The 20,294-nt window shown below is 38.2% G+C and overlaps 1 protein-coding gene and 1 long non-coding RNA gene across 2 annotated transcripts; both read left to right on the top strand.

Moving 5' to 3' along the window:
* The first annotated feature begins 4,487 nt into the window (after positions 1 to 4,487).
* LOC141452192 (uncharacterized) lies at positions 4,488 to 8,888 on the top strand. Its single transcript, XM_074124112.1, has one exon. The coding sequence runs from the start codon at positions 4,488 to 4,490 to the stop codon at positions 8,886 to 8,888; it is 4,401 nt and encodes a 1,466-aa protein (XP_073980213.1).
* Positions 8,889 to 16,393: 7,505 nt separating this feature from the next.
* LOC141453009 (uncharacterized) lies at positions 16,394 to 19,983 on the top strand. Its single transcript, XR_012457733.1, has 2 exons — positions 16,394 to 18,047; positions 18,366 to 19,983. It is a non-coding gene; the product is annotated as an uncharacterized lncRNA (long non-coding RNA).
* The last annotated feature ends 311 nt before the right edge of the window (positions 19,984 to 20,294 follow it).

Below are 20,294 nucleotides of genomic sequence, written 5' to 3'. Positions count from 1 at the left end.
CAGATGAAAAAATGAAATGTTGCTGTCTGCAAATGTGGAAAGAGAGAAAAAATGGACGGAGTTATTCCTTGATTTTAAACAGAATAATATTGCTTATGAAAATATTTTGAAAATTGAGGAATTCGCGCTCTCCCTTCCAGGAACAAATGCAGTAAGAGAAGGTGTTTTTTCTAGTATCAATAAAATATGGACAAGTGAAAAAACGCAGTTGAACATTAAAACTTTAAAATGTATATTAAGTGTAAAATATAATTTGACCAATTCATGTGAAATATTTGAAGACATTTTAATAAATGATGCGAATCTATTGGAAAATATTGACACGGATGAAAAATATGACGGTGAAAGAAAATGGTAATTTTTTTTAAATAAAAAATTTAATTTGATTAAAAATCATGATGTTGAAATTATGATTTTTTACAAATATTTTTATAGTTACCAATAATTAATAATAAATAGATTTTTGTTAAAATATATGAATGTATAGAATAAAATATATATAACTAAATTGTAATTGTCATTTCATTCTATTTGTGCGGCTTTTTCTGAATGAAAATGTGGTCACTTTACAATAGAGCATTGTTGGTTTGAGGATAGAATTGAGTATGTAGTTTCTTTCTAGTTTGGTGAAGTGTTGCCGCAGAATTGAACAAAATAGACTTTACTTTATTGAATGGCAGTTTCTCTGCGTTGGCGAAGTACGAGTACTTTGAGGCGTGTAAATATTTACCATTAGAAGTAATAGGCACACCTAGGTAATGAAAGAGATGAAGAATTTGAATAGGCTTTGGTGAAAAGGTAATATTAGGGAATTTCTTTTTACGAGTACTGTTGGAGTATGAGCAAGTGAATAAGAGAATTTGGAAAAAGAAGTATGTGATGTGCGTAAGGTATTAAGATGATCTGATTGTTGCGGTATATTGAAGAGAGGTAGCGTGTTTAGACTTGTAAAATTGTATCATATCGGAAGTAAATAGATTAAAGGGAAGAGGAGATAGAAATAAGTTTTGATTTAGAGTTTGTATTAGATAAATCAAAGGATTATTTGAAAGAATTGGGAAGAGTATTAATATTAATGAAATGATTTGAGAGCAGTTTGGGTGTTGGCCAGTAGTGATGGGCTATTTGAGCGGACTCGTTGCAGTGGTACGAGTTGATTCAAATGCCTATTTAAAAAAAAAGTGATTCCGCCCCGCTGCAAAAAATTGAGGTAAATTAAAATGAAAATGAGGCAGGAAGGATTAAACATAAGAAGAAATGTGTTGGATCCTCGCAAGGATATGCGGCCCCCCTTGTGGGAAATTTAGAATGATGCAGTGGAGGGTTGGCTGCATTGGAGGTCTGTAGGGAGAAAGGAACTGCGTACGTGACCTGGCTCAGGCAGTTGTCCTTGGACTTCATAAAAAAAGTTGTTGGGTCGTTTTTCAATGTGTGTTTTGCCGGTGTCTCTGTGCTTAGCATCAGAAAAGATTTTCGGGCTTCTTCTGGTTAGGTGTGAATTTTTGTGCCGTGATCAGATCACTATAGTAATCTATTGGATCCATTGGATGTTTTAGTTTTTATAATTGGTCATGACCATTCTAGAAAATAATGTAATGCCTACTCATGTAAGTCTCAAACTTTATAATACGCCATAGACTAATGTGTTCCTATTTCGTCAAGAAATGTTTTTATTATTTTGAATTCTAGCTTTAAGATTTCCCGTTTGTCAAGAAATGTTTTTATTATTTTGAATTCTAGCTTTAAGATTTCCCGTTTGTCAAGAAAGGTTTTTATTATTTTGAATTCTAGCTTTAAGATTTCCCGATTGTCAAAATTAATAAATATTTGTTTCTTTATAAAAGGTATTTTGAGTGGTGGTGTCCCCCACCTAGTTCCATCCCCTATTTAACTGTTAATTTAAAATATTATGTCTAATTGTCCTTCCTCCCTCTACGTCGATTAATCATGGTGCCGAAACCCGGGAACACTCAAGATACCTATTAAATAAATAAGTAAATAAATAAATAATTACATAATTTTTTGTGTTCTGTTTAGACTTATAGTAATTTTCATTTGTTTATATATATATATGAATATACTTGTAGCTTAGATATACACAGTCATATTTTAATTTCGCTTTAAAATTATTTTTTGGAACATCGTTCATATTTTATATTGTTCATATTTTTTCATTGTGATCTAGCCTGAAGTCAAGTTATTCTTGGAATTTACAAATGTATTGTTTTAGTCACTCATAGGTTACGTCTTGCCTTTGCCTTGTGGCTCCGTATTTTTTGTGTTAATTATAATGTCAAATTAAATATTTCGTTTGCACTATAAACCTTGTTTATTCTCGTATTCTGTATTTACTATTCAACAATTATTTATATATATAATTTTTTTTGTCCGTGTTGTTCTGTCAAGTTCTTGTTCAACTTGTTTTATAATTATACTAATTTGTTTTTTGTTAAATTTATACTATTTTAAATTTATACTGTTTTACAAATTTATACTATCTTTTGTATTGTGTATTTATATTTTGTATTTTGTATTTTTTTTGTCGACAAGAGTTATTAGTTGTGTCCAATTTTAGGATCATGGAGGAGTCCCTGGAGAAAGTCACCCCCCCTGTTTCGCCAGTCCCGTCGGTTTCCCCCTCGTTGGAGGAAACTCCCCGAGCTTCCACCCAACCTGAGGCCAGCGAGAGTCTCAATGCTATCAGATGTCGGCACCTCGTTGCCAGGTTGGACCAGTGGGCTCGGAGTGTTCAGTTGTTGGACCTGGATTCCCCAGACAGAGTTGCAAGGTGCCAACAGTTCTCCGCTCTCTTTCAATCCTTGTCCCAGACTGTGGACAGGGAAGCCTGGGAGTGGCTTCGACTGTTGGCGCCAGAGGATAGTGGTCCCTTAGCCCTGGCACTGTCTGCCAGTCATGCTCAGGCAGAGCTCGCCCATTTGTCTATCGTCCTCCCTGCCTTGGCTACACCCCTCATGATGGAAAATGTGCCGACTTCCTCACCGCCCAGTCCCGTTCCCGATGATTCTGTGTCAGAGTTGGCGCGGAGACAGCTTCAGGAACTGGTCATCCCTAGAATTCCCGTGTTTGGAGGGGAAGTATTATCATATAGAGAGTTCAAACGGACCTTCCAGTCGGAGGTCCATAAATTGGCTCTCTCACCTGCCAAGCGACTTCAGGCGTTGCGGTCTTGCCTGAGGGGTCCACCCTTGTCGATCATTCAGAATGCCACCCTGACGGAGGCCGGGTACCTCTACGCTTGGGAGACATTAGACGGCCGGTATGAGGGGAGGCTAAGAATTGCTAGTGCCATGCTGGAAGCCTTCCTTCAATTCCCGGCCGCTGGCTCCAGCATGGAAGATATCATCGCTTGGCTGTCTGGGCGACAGATTCTCCTCGACCACTGCGACATCCCTGAACCCCTGGACTTCTTGTTGTGTCATGTCTCCCTGTCTGTCCTGTCCCCTGGCCTTCAGGAGGAGTTCCGGAAGAAATGCCTTGGTTCCTTTGACGAATTGCCCCGCAGTGGTCAAGTATTGGACTTTCTAAAGCAGCAGGAAGACAGGTTTTCCCCTAAACTGGTCCCCTTACAGAAAATGTCGCATTCATCTGCTCAGTCTGGTCCTAGCCAGGCTTCCGCCCCCTTTACTCCTTCATCCGGTCCTGCCCCTCCGGTCGACGAACCACAGGTGGTGGAGGTCCCTTCGCCAAACCAGTTTAGACCGTATCGCCCCAAGTCAGTCAGTTTTGTCCCCCGCACACCGAGGAGGCCTTCACCTACCCCTTCCCCGGCTCCAGTTCGGCGCTCCACGCCTTCTACGTCCTGCGCCCCCGCCTCCTCAGTCTCTTCAATCCGATGCTACTTTTGTGGGGGACCACATCGGTTGTCCCGCTGCGACAGATATTTGCAATTGTCTGGCAAGGATAGGTGGAGTTTTGTCGCGGAGGAACGCCTGTGTGTTAATTGCCTGTCTAAATATCATCAAGTATCCCGCTGTCCCTGCCAGGTGGGGTGTGGCAAATGTCATGGCGAGCACCACACCACCTTGCACCCCCCTCCTCAGTCTTCCAGCGTATGCCAAGAAGCACGAAGTGCCTCCCACCTGCCGTCCTTAATGTCCTTGAGGACATGTCCGCCTCCAGAATCTAAGTCCTCTTCCAAACAAGCCTCTTCACCCTCTCAATCCAGATCTTCACCTCCTTTTCCCAAACGCCCACTCCTTCCCCCCAGTTCCTTTGAGCCTCTACTGTCAGTCAGGGACTCTGATTCCAGACCTACGTCATCATCCTCGGGCAGCATATCCCCTGTCCTTCCCATAACCTATTTTGGCCGACATCCAGCACCAACCCCCCAGTCAGATTTATAGGTTCTTGGCAGGCACGATACCCCTCCCTTATCCAGTGTCGTCTTCTGTCGTCGTAGACATTGTCGTTTATGTCATGCTACGAAAGCCTCCCGAAAATCAATATTCAAGTCTTTCCCATCCGACATGTCAGTTTCCCCCACTGCCATGGTGTATCTCCTTGGAGGAGATAGCCAGTGGTATCGTGCTCGTGCCCTGCTGGATTCAGGCAGTGAGATTAATCTAATGTCAGCAACCTTCGCCAAAGAATGTAAACTGAGTTATTCTCCCATGTCAGGTGCTATCCGAGGAATAGGAGGAAATATTGCCACCCAGGTCGTGGGTTTTGTGTCAACTAATTTAAAACAATGCCCGCCATTTTCCCAACTTAAAGTTCCCTTTCGCGTAGTCACTAAGACAGTTCCGGATGCTCCATCCTCGTATTTTCCTGTCGGTGATTGGGTACACCTAGCAAATAAATATTTAGCCGACCCGACTTTCAATGAACCAAGCCCAGTAGACGTGGTATTTTCAGCTTCGGTCTTTGATGCCCTCGATCTCAGTCAGATGATTCGCTCACAAAATGGCTCCCCTAACGCACGATTGACAACCCTTGGCTGGGTCATGTCTGGTCCCCTGAAAAGGCTACCTGTTAAAAGGGTTCGTTTTCACCCTTCTGTCCAAAACCACATGTCTAACTCCAAACTTTATCGGACCTATTATAAAATATTATTTAAACATAAGTATGGTCATTTAATCCCCTCTAAGGTACCTAATAATGAGTCTAATCCTGAAGACAAGACTCCAACCAGCACCCCTCCTGGTGAGTATGAGTCTGAGCCAGTTGCTCATCGTAATAACCCTGAACTTATCATGGAACCAGAACAGTCAGTTACTCCTAGCCGGTCTTCGTCCTCTGCTCAAATTTTGTCAACCCTCGAAGAGGAAGTCACTCCTCAGCCTTGTGCTCGCCCAACCTTAGACATTCCGCTCCCTCCTCCAAAACCACAACGTTTAAATAGAACGCGGCGTCCGCTACAAATTCTTACCAGCCCGGATTCTGAGTCTTTTCCTCCTACCACAATTTCAGCGGAAGCTTCTTCTTCTGAAAATTCTTCCTTGCCTGTTAAGTCTTCCTTATGCAATCCTGTGTCGGTTGTCTCTATCCAACCTACTGTACTCCGCTTCAGCTCAGTAAAATCCTCCCAACCAAGTCAGCATCCCCCCGATCAGGTCCTGTCCCGCCTCATGGAAAAAATGTTTGCCCTGGAGGAAGTATCTGAAGTCTCTCCCCTTACGCCAGAGGAGTTGAAGGCCGAAGAGTGCTTCTCTAAGTCTCACTCTCGACTCCCTGATGGTCGCTTTTCAGTAGCACTGCCGCTCAAAACCAGTCCTTGTTGTCTCGGCGAGTCTAGAAAGGTTGCTCTAAAGCGCCTTCTTCAGACTGAGTCTCGCCATGCGAAGTCTCCACATCTTCGCCCTCCCTATGTCGAATTCATGCGAGACTACCTAGAGTCGAAACACATGGAGCTAGCTCCTCCCCTAAAGTCGGGTCAAGTTACCTATTACATACCCCATCACGCGGTACATCGCCCAGATGACCCCCCGGAGAAGATCAGAGTTGTCTTCAATGCCTCTCAGAAGTCCTCATCAGGCGTTTCCCTCAATGAGCTCTTACTCCCTGGCCCTAGATTACAGCTTGACATCTGGAAGGTTGTTACCAGATTCAGAGTTGACAGGTGGGTATTTACAGCCGATATTCGTCAAATGTTTCGTCAAATATTGCACCCCCCTGAAGACAGAGACCTATTACGTATCCTTTGGCGCTTTGATACCAGTCAACCGGTTCAGGAGTACAGACTGTGTACTGTCACGTATGGAACCACGTCAGCGCCCTACTTAGCATGTCGCGTGTTACAAGAGTTAGCCCTCACTTCGCAGAATTCCTTTCCCCAAGCAGCAGAGATCCTTAGGGATCGTACTTATGTCGATGACGTCTCCGGAGGCGGCCCTACTTTTGAAGCGGCCCTGGAATCGAGAGACCAACTCATAAGGTTACTAAGTCAAGCTCAAATCGAGCTCAGAAAATGGGCAGCCAATCACCCTCGACTGTTAGAAAAAATTCCTCTCGACCACCTTCTCCCAGCAATGTCTTCCGTATGTCTAGAGAATGACGAGGAGTCACAATTAAAAATCCTTGGCCTCTGTTGGAACCCCTCACAAGACTATTTCCATTTTTTGATTCGTTCAGTCCCCAATATTCAAACTAAAAGACAATTAGCCAGTCAGATCGCAAAAGTTTTTGATCCATTGGGATGGTTAATCCCAATAACAGTTTTTGCTCGTGCAATATTTCGAGTCGTTTGTCAAGCCTCCTTTAGCTGGGACGATCCTTTACCTTCATCCATTATCCAAGAATGGTCTCAGTTTGCTGTCACCCTTCCGGAACTCTCAAATATTCGTATCCCTAGATTCTTGTCCTTGTCTACTCCTAAATTTTATTTAACCGGTTTTGCTGATGCATCGGAACGGGCATATGCAGCCGTAGTGTACCTTGTGTCACTTTCTGAGGAAACAGTCATCAGCCTGATCATGTCTAAAGCCAGAATGGCTCCAATGAAACCTGTTACGCTCCCACGCCTCGAGCTTTGTGCCGCTCATCTCCTGGCTCTCACACTCCATAAAGTCAGTCTTCTCTTCCCTCAGATACCCTCTCCAAACATTTTCGCCTTTTCCGATTCTACCATAGCTCTTGCCTGGATAACCGCTACCCCACCTCCACATTGGAAGGTGTTTGTAGGCAATAGAGTGGCTGCCATTTTAGAAAAGGTACCCGCTTCCCAATGGTTTCATGTCCCTTCATCGCAGAACCCTGCGGACTGTGCCTCACGTGGGCTAAAGCCACAGGAGTTGGTAAACCACCCCTTGTGGTGGGAAGGCCCTCCTTGGCTAAAATTGAACCCTGAGTCATGGCCCCTAAGACAAGTAAATGCAGATTTGTCGGACCCAATGGTGGGGGCAGAAATTCGCTCCCAGGCTCTTAATGTATCGATCGCAGTCTCCTCCCCTGAGGATTTGGAATCCAAGTTCTCCAATTTGCATACGCTTATCAACGTGGTTGCCTGGTGTCTAAGATTCGCCCACAATGCCAGAAATTCAGCCCACCACATCTCAGGCCCATTAAAGGTCAAAGAACGCGGTGAAGCCCTGCGTGCCCTGATTGTTCGAGCTCAGCGACATTCATTTTTAGAAGAAATTGAAGATGCCCAGTCCTCCAGACCTAAATTACGCCTGGTCAGAATTTTAGGCTTATTCATACATACCGACGGAGTATTGCGAGTTGGAGGAAGATTAAGACAAGCCAATATCCCTGAGTCCAATAAACACCCGGCCCTGTTGCCTCAGCAACATCCCCTTACGGCCCTGGTAATTCAAGACGCTCACGTATCCAATCTCCATGTAGGCCCTACCGCCACTCATGCCTTTCTCCGAAACAGATATTGGATCACTAATGGAAAAAATGTAGTTCGACGTCAATTGTCATCATGTAATAAATGTTTCAGCATTAAACCATCCCCTTTCAACCCCATTATGGGTCAACTGCCAGAGGGAAGAGCCAGCGCCTCACCACCCTTCACGACTACTGGTATTGACTACGCAGGCCCCTTCAACGTAAAAATTGCGTCACTTCGGTCCGCCAAGGTCCTCCAATGCTACCTCGCTATCTTCATCTGCTTTTCGACAAAGGCCATTCACTTAGAATTGGTCACTGACCTCACGACTCAGGCCTTTCTAGCCGCCTTAAACCGATTCATAGCCAGGCGAGGCATGCCTAGTCACATATGGTCTGACAATGGTACTAATTTTGTCGGCGCTACCAGGAGACTTAAGGAAGTATCTGCCTTGTTGAATGATTCCCAATGTCAAGAGTCGATCCTACGAGAGTCCGGAAGAAGAGGAGTCGAGTGGCACTTCATCCCACCAAGAGCACCCCACTTCGGTGGTCTATGGGAGGCAGCGGTCAAGTCCACGAAACGTTTGCTGAAAGTTACCTTGGGCCTGCAAGAGCCCACAATGGAGTGTCTTCTCACCATTATCTGCCAGGTCGAGGCTATTTTAAATTCACGACCTCTGACAGCCCTTTCGTCGTCGCCAGACGATCTACAAGTCTTAACGCCAGGACATTTCCTAATTATGCGTCCAATGACTGCTCTTCCGACTAGTGACTCCCTGAACCAACGCACCGCCCTCAAGTCTAAGTGGGCAATGGCCCAATTCACTGTTAGCCAGTTTTGGAAACGATGGCATCGGGAGTACCTCCTTGATCAGCAGGCAATGATCAAATGGCATTCGCCCTCTTTCCCAGCGGCAGAAGGACAAATAGTCACGATTATGGACGACAACCTCCCTCCACTGCAATGGTCCTTAGGCCGGATCACCAAATTGCATTATGGCCGAGATGACGTGGCCAGGGTGGCCGAGGTGAAGACGGCGTCCGGAGTTATCAGCCGCCCTGTCAGGAAGCTGTGCCCTCTCCCAAATCAGTAAGTGGAACTCTGGCGAGTCCACTGCGGGGGAGGATGTTGGATCCTCGCAAGGATATGCGGCCCCCCTTGTGGGAAATTTAGAATGATGCAGTGGAGGGTTGGCTGCATTGGAGGTCTGTAGGGAGAAAGGAACTGCGTACGTGACCTGGCTCAGGCAGTTGTCCTTGGACTTCATAAAAAAAGTTGTTGGGTCGTTTTTCAATGTGTGTTTTGCCGGTGTCTCTGTGCTTAGCATCAGAAAAGATTTTCGGGCTTCTTCTGGTTAGGTGTGAATTTTTGTGCCGTGATCAGATCACTATAGTAATCTATTGGATCCATTGGATGTTTTAGTTTTTATAATTGGTCATGACCATTCTAGAAAATAATGTAATGCCTACTCATGTAAGTCTCAAACTTTATAATACGCCATAGACTAATGTGTTCCTATTTCGTCAAGAAATGTTTTTATTATTTTGAATTCTAGCTTTAAGATTTCCCGTTTGTCAAGAAATGTTTTTATTATTTTGAATTCTAGCTTTAAGATTTCCCGTTTGTCAAGAAAGGTTTTTATTATTTTGAATTCTAGCTTTAAGATTTCCCGATTGTCAAAATTAATAAATATTTGTTTCTTTATAAAAGGTATTTTGAGTGGTGGTGTCCCCCACCTAGTTCCATCCCCTATTTAACTGTTAATTTAAAATATTATGTCTAATTGTCCTTCCTCCCTCTACGTCGATTAATCAAAATGTGACGGAATTTAGTAAAATATATGATTAAAAGTTAGGTTTGCCATTTAATAAGAAAAGTATATTTGTTGAAGACACATTAATTATTATCCCTAATTTGCAATTGCTGTGATAAATATAAAATGAAGAAGGTAAGAGAAAAATAGGCTACTGAAATATAAATTAAAGCAATGCAGTTTTGTGATTATCTAGCTTGACTGGAGTTAACTTGCTTGAATTGAAGTGGATTGAAGATAGAGAAAGGGAAATGGGTTGGAAATTATTGCATAGAAATTGTAACTGTTCATAAAATAACGAGGTAACGAGGACTGACTCCTCCTGCAATGAACACAGATCATTCTGCGTTTATATTTTATTTGAAATTGTTGGTATTTTATAAGAGTAATGGAGAAAAAGAAAGAAATTTGAAAAATTAAAATGATGTTAAGAAAGCGTTATAATGTTTTTTGTATTGAAATGAAAGGAATATTTAAGTAAAAAATATTTCCAATCGATGAATGTTTGTGAAATAGATGAAGTGTGGGAGGGATGGTGAAAAGGAGTGTAATGGGGGGGGGGTCAATTAATATAAAACAAAGTGTTCGACCATTCCAATTTTAATTTAGTTGAAGAAGGATCAGGGGTGGGGGACACCACCAACACTTGAAATACCCTTAGAAAAAATATAATTTATGTTTATTTAACAATTAAGGTATAAATGACAACGTTTACAATGCACTTAACAAAAGGAATAAAGTCTATATTACAATTAAAGAATAAATGACAACTTACAATGCACTTAACAAAATGATTAAATTCTATATTTAATTCTTTCTTAATTACTAGACACGGTATTGGAGATAATTATTCAAGGAACAATTAATATAACGAGAGTTCTGACTCTCTTTTAGCGCTAATACCAGGCACGGTATTGGAAAGGATAGTTTTGACAATGTATTAAATGTACAGGGCTGTGCACAGGGAATTCTCTAGTTACAAATACCATACAGGTATCCTGGCATAAATTATTATTGGAATCATCAGATCCCCATACAGGGGTGGCAAGTAATTTTCTCTTAATAATGAATGTACAAGACTTACATACATATCAGATACAGAAGGTACAATAAATGATAACAATATGGCCATTAAAGTCCAATTCTTAACAGACAATCTCTCCTCATTAGCACTGGCACATGTTCCTCCGGCGGAAGGACGCCATCAACTCAAAGTCAGTCTGCAGTTCCATCTCTGTTGAGGTGCCCAAGGGCAACTGAACTTCCTTGCACTGGCCACCATCCCCACTATGTCCATACTACCAATGCTGCCAACGGACAATTGACGCTCAAAGAAAATTCTGGTCAAGGGGGGCCGCAACTCCTTCCGAGGATCCAACAGAACACGTAACTTGGTGGTCCTGACAAGGACCAGTTACAAAAATATATCGGCCCACGAATCGCTTATGGCGCTCCCCAGCGGGGAAACCACACAGTTGAGTGGCCCTGAAAAAGGGCGATCTCGCTGTTGGGTAAGGCCGCTCCGAGAATAGCTTGAAGACAGCGCGAGCCCACAGAATAAGTGAAGTGAGAGGCCCTGAAAAGGGCCGTAAGCTAATACCAGTCAACCGGCTTTGGGAGCCCCGGCAGTGTGGCCAGCACCCCGATAAACCCCGGTACCAATTGGCCTGGTCCTCGCTCGTATCTCACTCTGTGGTAGCGCTGGTGATTCTGCTTGCCTCTGAATACTGCACTTTCTTCTTTCTTCAATATATATGCAATAAGTGATGGATATTTTTTTTTCTGGTCCGGTACAGAGATCCAGGTGGTTTTTAAAGTAAGGCCCAGTCAGCAACCTTCCAGCTAGTGTAGCTATTGTTGATGTTTCCATGTTGAAAAATTTTCTTTGACTGATGCAGACACGGCCGATTCTGCCCTTTATATAGCAAAGCCGACCGTGCCGTGCGCTGGCGACGCGACTGTGTCGCTATCTCTGAACCGTCCAAAGAACCAAACTGCCATTCCAGAGTGTTGCGAAAGACTTTTAAAATGGGCTATTTGCCTCTTTTTCTATTTTATTTTTATTTATTAAAAAAAACATATATACATATAAAAATACATTGCTTATATTTACAAAAATTATGTAGCTGATCAATTATATAGCAAAGTAAAGTTGGGGTTCCAACAGTGATTATTTGGTTAATGTTTTCGTTAGGGACTGCAGTTAAGAGATGATGGACATATTTGTACATAAATGGTATTTGAAAGGAAAGTTGTTTAAGGCAAGTGTGAAGTATTGTGTGATTATGATGTCCGTTAATATTGGGCTGAGACAAGTTGCGATGGCTACGCGGAAATTTTGTTTGTAGAAAAGTTGTAGAAAGTTGTGTGTATTGTTTTATGGTGTTGCATTTTTTGGGAATTATGTTGAGTACTAATTGTGTACTCTTTAACAAAAACTTACTGTTTAAAATGTTAAGCATAAGGGTTGATTGAACGCCAAAAGGTACACAAATCAGCAAGTACCCAACATTTCATTAACACTTCATTGATATTATTTAAGTAATTTTACTGCATTAATTTTCATTATTTTTTAGAATTTATTAGATGTCACAGACGCTTATGCTGGCCATTTTCATCTACAAAATATTTGTTCCAAGTAGCACTGTAGATTGATTGTAATATCTATTTATCTATAATAATCAAACTAATAATAACAGGTTAAAAAGAAAAACGTGATAAAAAATAAAAAAAATTATTAGGCTAAAAAATTCAAAAACTTTATTCAAAAAATGCTTACACCAATATACATCAATGATTTTGTTTATTTTATTTATTTATTTTTATTTTTATTTTTAAATAAAAATCGTAGGTTTAAGTTCATTCTTCGATTAAACTAATTGTTACTTTATGTAGTAGTCAAACGTTGATAATTATAGATAATAATTAATCTGACTTTATCATAAATAATATAGTTTTCTTCAATTACATTTTCAATCTAGGTTTTCTTCCCACAATGTTGTACATACGTAATATAAAATAAATAAGTTATTCATTTTTTACTAGCTTGCTGCCTTCATCAAAGACTCGTTATGATGCATTTTTGGATTATTATTCAAGTTTTCTAAAATAAGAGAATTTAATAGTAATTGTTATAATTTGTATCATTTTGCTTCAGTAGAACATTTTTATGAAATGTATTTTCTTAAACTTGTACATCTCATTTTTGAAATTTTCTATTTATTTCATTTTTGCTGTTAGTATGAAGAAGTTTACATTAACAGCTAAGGGAAACCCCACCCCCTGCCCACATAGCTGTCATGGTTAAGTAAGCCATTCTTACACCGGACCATACGAGAATCAAACGTATTTCATTATTGTATTTTATGAATTTTATAGTTTTTAATTGTTCATTTTTGGGTCTATTCATTCTCTTTAACTTAATACCACTCATTGATAATGAATGTAAGTGTTGTTTTCAATGGTAAAAATTATTCAACTATTTCACTTTTTACTTGATTTTGATTTACGGAACTTATTATTATTTATTATTTGTTGCATTATTATTCTTTATTTTAAAAAAAGTATTAATAATTGAAAGAAAAAGTAAAAATGATCAATTATAACTTCACTTGTAAATGTACGGGCATAGGGCCAGGTCATGCTTTCTATCGGATTTTGGTGGTACTGCACTGCTGCAATTGTGAGATGTGTATGGGAGCAATGAATAGATTTTTATTTTAAATTATGGTCAATAATGTACATATTTCTATTACTTCTTTCATTTATTTAAGATTAAATTATAATTTATGAATGCATTTATTTCTACAATTTTACTTTTGTTAATTGTATTAAAACTGTCCGATCGTCAAAAACTGCACGAAAAAGCGTAACGTTGAAAAACACCCAAATTTGACAATTTTTTTCTCTTTTTCTATAAAAGATAAAATTCCCAAATTTTCTTTAAAATAAAGGGCAAACCCTCCTTTATGACTGTAATTTTTTGCAACAATCCAGATCTAATAGGTTTCGAGAAAAAAGTTGCCGAAAATGAGCAAAAATGACATTTATAGAAATAGTTGTTGTTCTTCTTGTTGTTGTTGTTGTTGTTACCTTTTTTGTAAACAACGTAGCGCCTAATCGCGTGAACCGATTTTCATGAATGAGGTGTCATTCGATTCGGAATTTATGTAGATGTGCCTTTTGGGGGTCTCGACCCTGTACATCGAATGGGAGAGGAGTTAGCCCTCTTTATGTAAGGCCCCCTCCAAAATTATTATTACTAATTACTCATTAAAGATTTTGAATCGAACGACAATTTATTGATGAAAATCGGTTCACTCATTGATAATATTAACGATTGCAATACTTTCTCTTAGTAGGTGTAAGAGCATGATGGCACTTAACAGCCACGTAGAGGAGCTTTAACCACTTCTTCGTGCTAAATTTTATCAAAATCGGACTAAGCGTTTCAGAAATATTGGTAATAATCGTTTTAGAAAGGGCCTTACTTGTGAGGGGGAAACTCCCCTCCTTATGAGGCATAGCGTCGAGACTTTAAAAGTGCAAATCTGTAGAATATTTCGATTGGAATGACACTTGATTGTTGAAAATCGGTCATGAAAGTCGATAATTTTAAACGATTGCTATACTCCCCCTTAAAAAGTGTAAGAGCTGAAAGTCGCTCTGATGTTACGTAGGGTAGCCCTAACCCTATCATCCTACCAAATTTTATCATAATCGGGCCAAGATTTACAGAGTAATTAGTAATAATCATTTTGGAGGGGGCCTTACATAAATGGGGCTAACTCCTCTCCCATTCGATGTACAGCGTCGAGACCCCCAAAAGGCAAATGTACATAAAATTCCGAATCGAATGACCTGATTCATGAAAATCGGTTCGCGCGTTTAGGCGCTACGTTGTTTAGAAAAAAGGTAACAACAACATCAACAACAAGAAACAAGAGCAATTTTTGAAAATGCCGTTTTTGCTCATTTTCAGCAACTTTTTTCTCGTAATATATTAAATCTGGGTTTTGCCAAAAAAATTACAGTTATAAAGGAGGAATTGCCCTAAATTTTAAAAGAAATTTGAGAATTTTATCTTTAATAGAAAAAGAGAAAAAAATTGTCAAAGTTGGGTGTTTTTCAACGTTACGCTTTTTTGTGCAGTTTTTGACGATCAACCCTTATACAACTGTCCTACCGGACAGTTTTAATCTATGTTGGTTGCAGAGGGATGAAAGATGGAAGGAGATGAGTAAATGTTTGTGTGGTATTATGAATTTGCCTTTAAGTCGTAAGGAATTTTGAAGATTATACTGGTTGTTGGATAAGGGCTGTAGAATGTTGGGTAAATATTTGGTAAGTTGATAGGTGGGTGAACATATGAAAGAGATGATGGGCCTAAGAGGGAAGTTATGTTTATGTGTTTTAAGCAAGCGATAGATTATTGGAGCTAATGGGGAGTTGTTGATTAAGGATTTTGGTTCTAATGTGTTAATAAAGCAGTGATTGAAAATGCAGTTAATAAGTTGGATAGTGATTTTATTGATTGTATTGGTAGGATGGTTTTTGAGTTTTGTACATATTATGTATGTTTGTGGGAAATGAGTTGTAGGATTTTACTTTGATAATAAGTTTTTTTAATTGCTACCGTTTGATTAGTTTTGTGAGAGGGTAGGATTAATATGTCCGGGTTATTGGTTAAGTAAGTGTGTGTTTGGTTGGATAGTTTGTGAAGTAAGTGGTGTGTTTGTGTATGTTGTTGTTTGTGGTGCATGTACACAGTTAGTAATGGCGTTAATTGATTGCGATGGGATAAGATGCCTATCACTGTGTATTATGAATAAATAATAAGGTATATTGAAGGCTACTAATGAAATGAAAAGTTGTAACGTTTTTGACATTGTGATCCATGGCAAATTTAGGACAGAAATTGACTAAGATTTTGAGGAATTGCTGTGTGAGTTAAATTGACTAAGGAATTTTCTTTTGTTAGCAGAGATTGTTTCTTTTGCTATAGCAGACTTAACTTTTTGATGAGATTTGTTTTGTTGTGATTAAAAATTTGATTGTGGGGTGATAGTTGTGTTGGTTGAAAATGTTTTATGATATTGGCTGGAATAAGTTGATGTGCAGGAGATTTGTGTAAGTGAATCGGTTTGTTGATTTGTTGAAGGTTGCAATAGCAGATTTTAATTTGAATATTTAAGAAGCTTTTTTGAAAGTTGTGTGTGGACTTAATGATAGATTGCGTAAATTTGTGTACATGACTGGCCCACGATTTCAATAAGATTCAAGAGCAAATTGGAGAGTAATGTGTTTGTAAAATGGCATATTAGCACTAATATTTGTGGCTGTTAGTTTGTGTAACTCAAGCAAGCCGCCTAGCGACGTAAGTTTGAATAATTATAAAGAATTTATTGTATTTTACTGTTTATTTTTGTATTACTGTTTTTTTTTTCTATGTTAGTGACTGAAAATTGTTTTGTATTTGTAATATGGAGGCACTGAAGAGGACAATATATTTGTGGAAAGGTTGGGAAAAAGAGGAGTTGTTTTATTTGAGCGATTGATGGGAAATGTTGGATGGTAAATTGTTGATAATTTGTTATATTTGTATTAGATGGTTATTTTATGTATTTTGTTGAAGTGAAAAAAGTATGTAGGAAATGGATGTAATAATTTAGAAGAAAGTGGAAGAGAAGAAGTTGTAGTGACAAATGATCGATATGTAATGACGGGTCGATATGAACATAGCAACGTGCAAAAAAAGGTTATAGAGTAACCTAGCTGGGGTGAGCAATATAAGTTTATTTGTATTATTATTACAAAAATATAGTGTTTTATCGAGCTGTGTGTTATTTCCTTGTTTGTTTCACCACATTACAAAAAAGTGATGATGGAAGGTGAAAATTGTGAAAAGTAGGAAAAAGGAAATGTTAATGAGTTTGTTTATTGAAATTTGATGTTTTTCTCGTTAGTTGGAAGTTAAATTGGTTGTTGGATGTGTTAGTGAAGCATTAAAAATATGTAATAATAATAAGGAGAAGGATATGATGTATAGTAAAGTAAAGTATACATTTGTAATAAGTTTTATGGAAGGAAGTAGTTTTGTTGAAGTAGGAGTGAATTATAGAGAGGGAGTGAGTAGATGAAATTAGAATTGAGAAATGAATAATTTATGGTGAAGAATGAAGTGAGCATATTTTCATTGAGACAAAGCGGGACAAATGAGAATTAGAATTTAGTTATATATATTTTATTGTATACCTGCAGAAAAATGTATTTATTATTAATTGTTGGTAACTGTTGTATACTTATGTGGCCGAGGGATGTAGTCCAGTATAGAAGGTATTTTTTTTCACCGCTCGAAGGTACACGTAACTTGGTGGTCCTGACAAGGACCAGTTACAAAAATATATCGGCCCACGAATCGCTTATGGCGCTCCCCAGCGGGGAAACCACATAGTTGAGTGGCCCTGAAGTGAAGTGAGAGGCCCTGAAAAGGGCCGTAAGGTAATACCAGTGAACCGGCTTTGGGAGCCCCGGCAGTGTGGCCAGCACCCCGATAAACCCCGGTACCAATTGGCCTGGTCCTCGCTCGTATCTCACTCTGTGGTAGCGCTGGTGATTCTGCTTGCCTCTGTAGCTGGTGTACTAATGCGGCTCTTTCTACTGCACTTTCTTCTTTCTTCAATATATATGTACCGTCGAAAGAAGCAAACTGCCATTCCAGAGTGTTGAGAAAGACTTTTAAAATGGGCTATTTGCCTCTTTATCTATTTTATTTTTATTTATTAAAAAAAACATATATACATATAAAAATACATTGCTTATATTTAAAAAAATTATGTAGCTGTTCAATTATATAGGAAAGTAAAGTTGGGGTTCCAACAGTAACTACGTATAAAAATATTTGTAAAAAATAATATTTGAACATGATGATTTTTAATGAAATAAAATTTTTGATTTAAAAAAAATTGTGATTTTCTTTGACGGTGATATTTTTGATTGGAGTGAATACTTTGCAATAGATTGGGATCATTTATTAAAATGTGTTGAAATATTTGACATGAATTGGTGAAATTATATTTTACACTTAATATAGATTTAAAAGTTTTAATGTTGAACTGCATTTTTTCAGTTGTCCATATTTTATTGATACTAGAAAAAAAGATGTTCTCTTGCTGCATTTGTTGGTGGAAGGGAGAGCAGGAATTCTAGAATTTTCAAAATATTTTGATAAGGAATATTATTGTGTTTAAAATGAAGGAATAACTCTGTCCATTTTTGACTGTTTCCACATTTGCAGACAAGCCTTTTTACCAATGACACCTCATGAAAAAGATAATTTTGGCAAAGTTACTAATATATTGAAAAGATTTTGCACATATTATGTGAATTAAGCCGAGACGTAAGGACAATGATGGAACACCAGCGAGTAAATCTAACTCGGTACATTGCCTGATTTAGTTTACTCTGCATGCATTTGATGTGTTTTTTGAATGTATTTTTTATTTATTTATATTCACCATAATTTGTGTTTTGTTGTATTGTGATGATTTTTGTTGGAGAATAAAAGATAATTGAGTTGATGTAGTTAAAGAAGAAAGTTGATATTGTATTTATGTAGATTGAATATAATGGAAATGTTGTTATTATTATTGTAAGAGAAATAGTTGTTATGAATTTTGTTTTAAGTATGATTTTTGAATATGAGAATAAATGATTAAGTGAGTATTTGAAGAAATAAATAATGTTGAATTGTTTTAGGAAAGAAGGGTGGTGAAGTAAGAAGGAGCGAGTATAAAGCCCGACCCCAGCCCGGTGAAGAGGCATTTGACTAGTAAGGGAGAATACAAGCGGACCGTAGATTTAATTGTAATTTTTGAATAGAAATAAATTTGTGATAATTTTTTTTTTGTTTAATAATTTAGTTAAAGTCGATGGGATTGTTTGATGAATGTTTTTATTATGAAAAAAGTAAATGAATGAATTGAATTTTGATATATGTAGATAGAGTGCGTAAGAAAAGTTTACATATTTGTGTTTTATCTCGGTGGGAAAGGATATGTGAAGTGGCTTGTTTGATTAATGTTTGGAATGTTAGGATATGAAAATGGTTGATTATTTAATTTAAGTATTAATGTGCGTTGTGACACATGGAATGGTAGAGGAGTTAGCCCCGTTTATGTAAGGCCCGATGGAAAATGATGATTACTTAGTGATGAAATTAGTGTGTAAATGTTGGGCCGATTATGATAAAATTTGGTAGGGTTAGGGCTCCCCTACGTAAGATGAGAGCGACGTTGTGCTGATACAGTTTTTAAGGGGAAGTATAGGAATGGTTTTAAATTATGGACAAGTGAAGAGATTTGAATGAATTGGAATGTAAATATTGTGGAGATTTGCACTTTTAAAGTGTGGAGGAGGGGAGTTTGGCCGACCGTTTGTAAAACTATGATTAGGAATATTTGTAAAAGGGTTTGTGGGATTTTGATAAAATTTAGCAGGAAGTAGTGATTAAAGGTGCTGTAGGTGGCTGTGAAGTGCGATGATGCTGTTACAGGTACTAAGAGGAAGTAGTGAATGAGTGAAGGGATTTACATGAATGAATTGTGGTTGGATTGAAAATGATTGCCTTTTAGGGAGCAGTAGTGTAATTGGAGTTTAATTTTGTGTATCTTTTGGCGTTTAATCAACCCTTATAGTTGAGTTTTGAAAGTGTAAGTTTTTGTTGAGGAGATACATATATTTAGTAAGAATAGTTTGAGATTTTGACTGTAATAAGTGTTTATTTTGAAAATTTGTGAAATATTGTGGGGTATGTAGAGACTGTATGTATATTATAGAAATTTGTGAATATAGAAATATAGTTGAGAATTTGTATGAATGTATAAAATTGATTGTACATTGATGAAATATGATGAAGAAAGAATTAAAGTGGTATGTTTTGTGAGGGAAGTAGAAGTGGTTGTGTAGTGTGTGAAGTTTGATTGAAATATTGTTTGAAAAAAATGGATTTGGTTGTTGATTAATGTGTGTATAATTTGAGGAAAGTTTGTTTGTTTGTTTGTTGGTTGGAGTAGTTTATTTGATGCGTGATTATGGCGCGAGTTTGGTGAAATTGTAACCAGATGGAAGGTTTGAGTGAGTGTGTTTTGGTTGTTTAATGTTTTTGAATGTAGTGAAATTGGGTATTTTGATTAATATTAGTGTTTAAAGAATAGTACTGTTATGATTAGTTGTTTGTATTGATTATGAATATTGAGAATATACTATGTTTGTTATTTGATTGATATAAAAAAAAAAGAAATGTATATTTTTGTGGATGATACTATGTAAATTTTTGAAAAATTAAATGAATATATTAAAGGAAAATATTAATTTTTTTGATTGTGTAAAAATAATGACATTGTTTATAAGAAAGTTTAGGTGTAGAAAGAAATAAGAGGAAGTGTGGCTGTGTGTGGTTGGGAAATGAAGGAAGTAGTGAAAGGTTTTGGAAGTTAGTTTTGGAAATAATGTTTTATAATTTTGTTTGGGTTAGTTAAGAGAGATAAGAGTTTTATATGTTGAAAGTTTTGTTTAGTGAAAGGAATAGGGTTAATTTACTTGTAAGATTGTAGGATTTACATGGGTATTAGTGTTGGGTGAGTTGATGTAGGTATGTAGAAGGGAAGGCAATGAATGAAGGGAGGC

Source organism: Rhodnius prolixus, unplaced genomic scaffold (assembly GCF_049639745.1).
Source record: "Rhodnius prolixus isolate KJV_2025 unplaced genomic scaffold, Rpr scaffold_3, whole genome shotgun sequence".
Lineage (NCBI taxonomy): Eukaryota > Metazoa > Arthropoda > Insecta > Hemiptera > Reduviidae > Rhodnius > Rhodnius prolixus.
Note: the sequence above shows the minus strand (reverse complement) of the source record. Positions and strands in the feature narration are given on the sequence as shown.

What these genes read in the sequence shown, in the direction of transcription:
- LOC141452192 (XM_074124112.1), top strand. Translation starts at nt 4,488, where the DNA reads ATGTCAGTTTCCCCCACTGCCATGGTGTATCTCCTTGGAGGAGATAGC.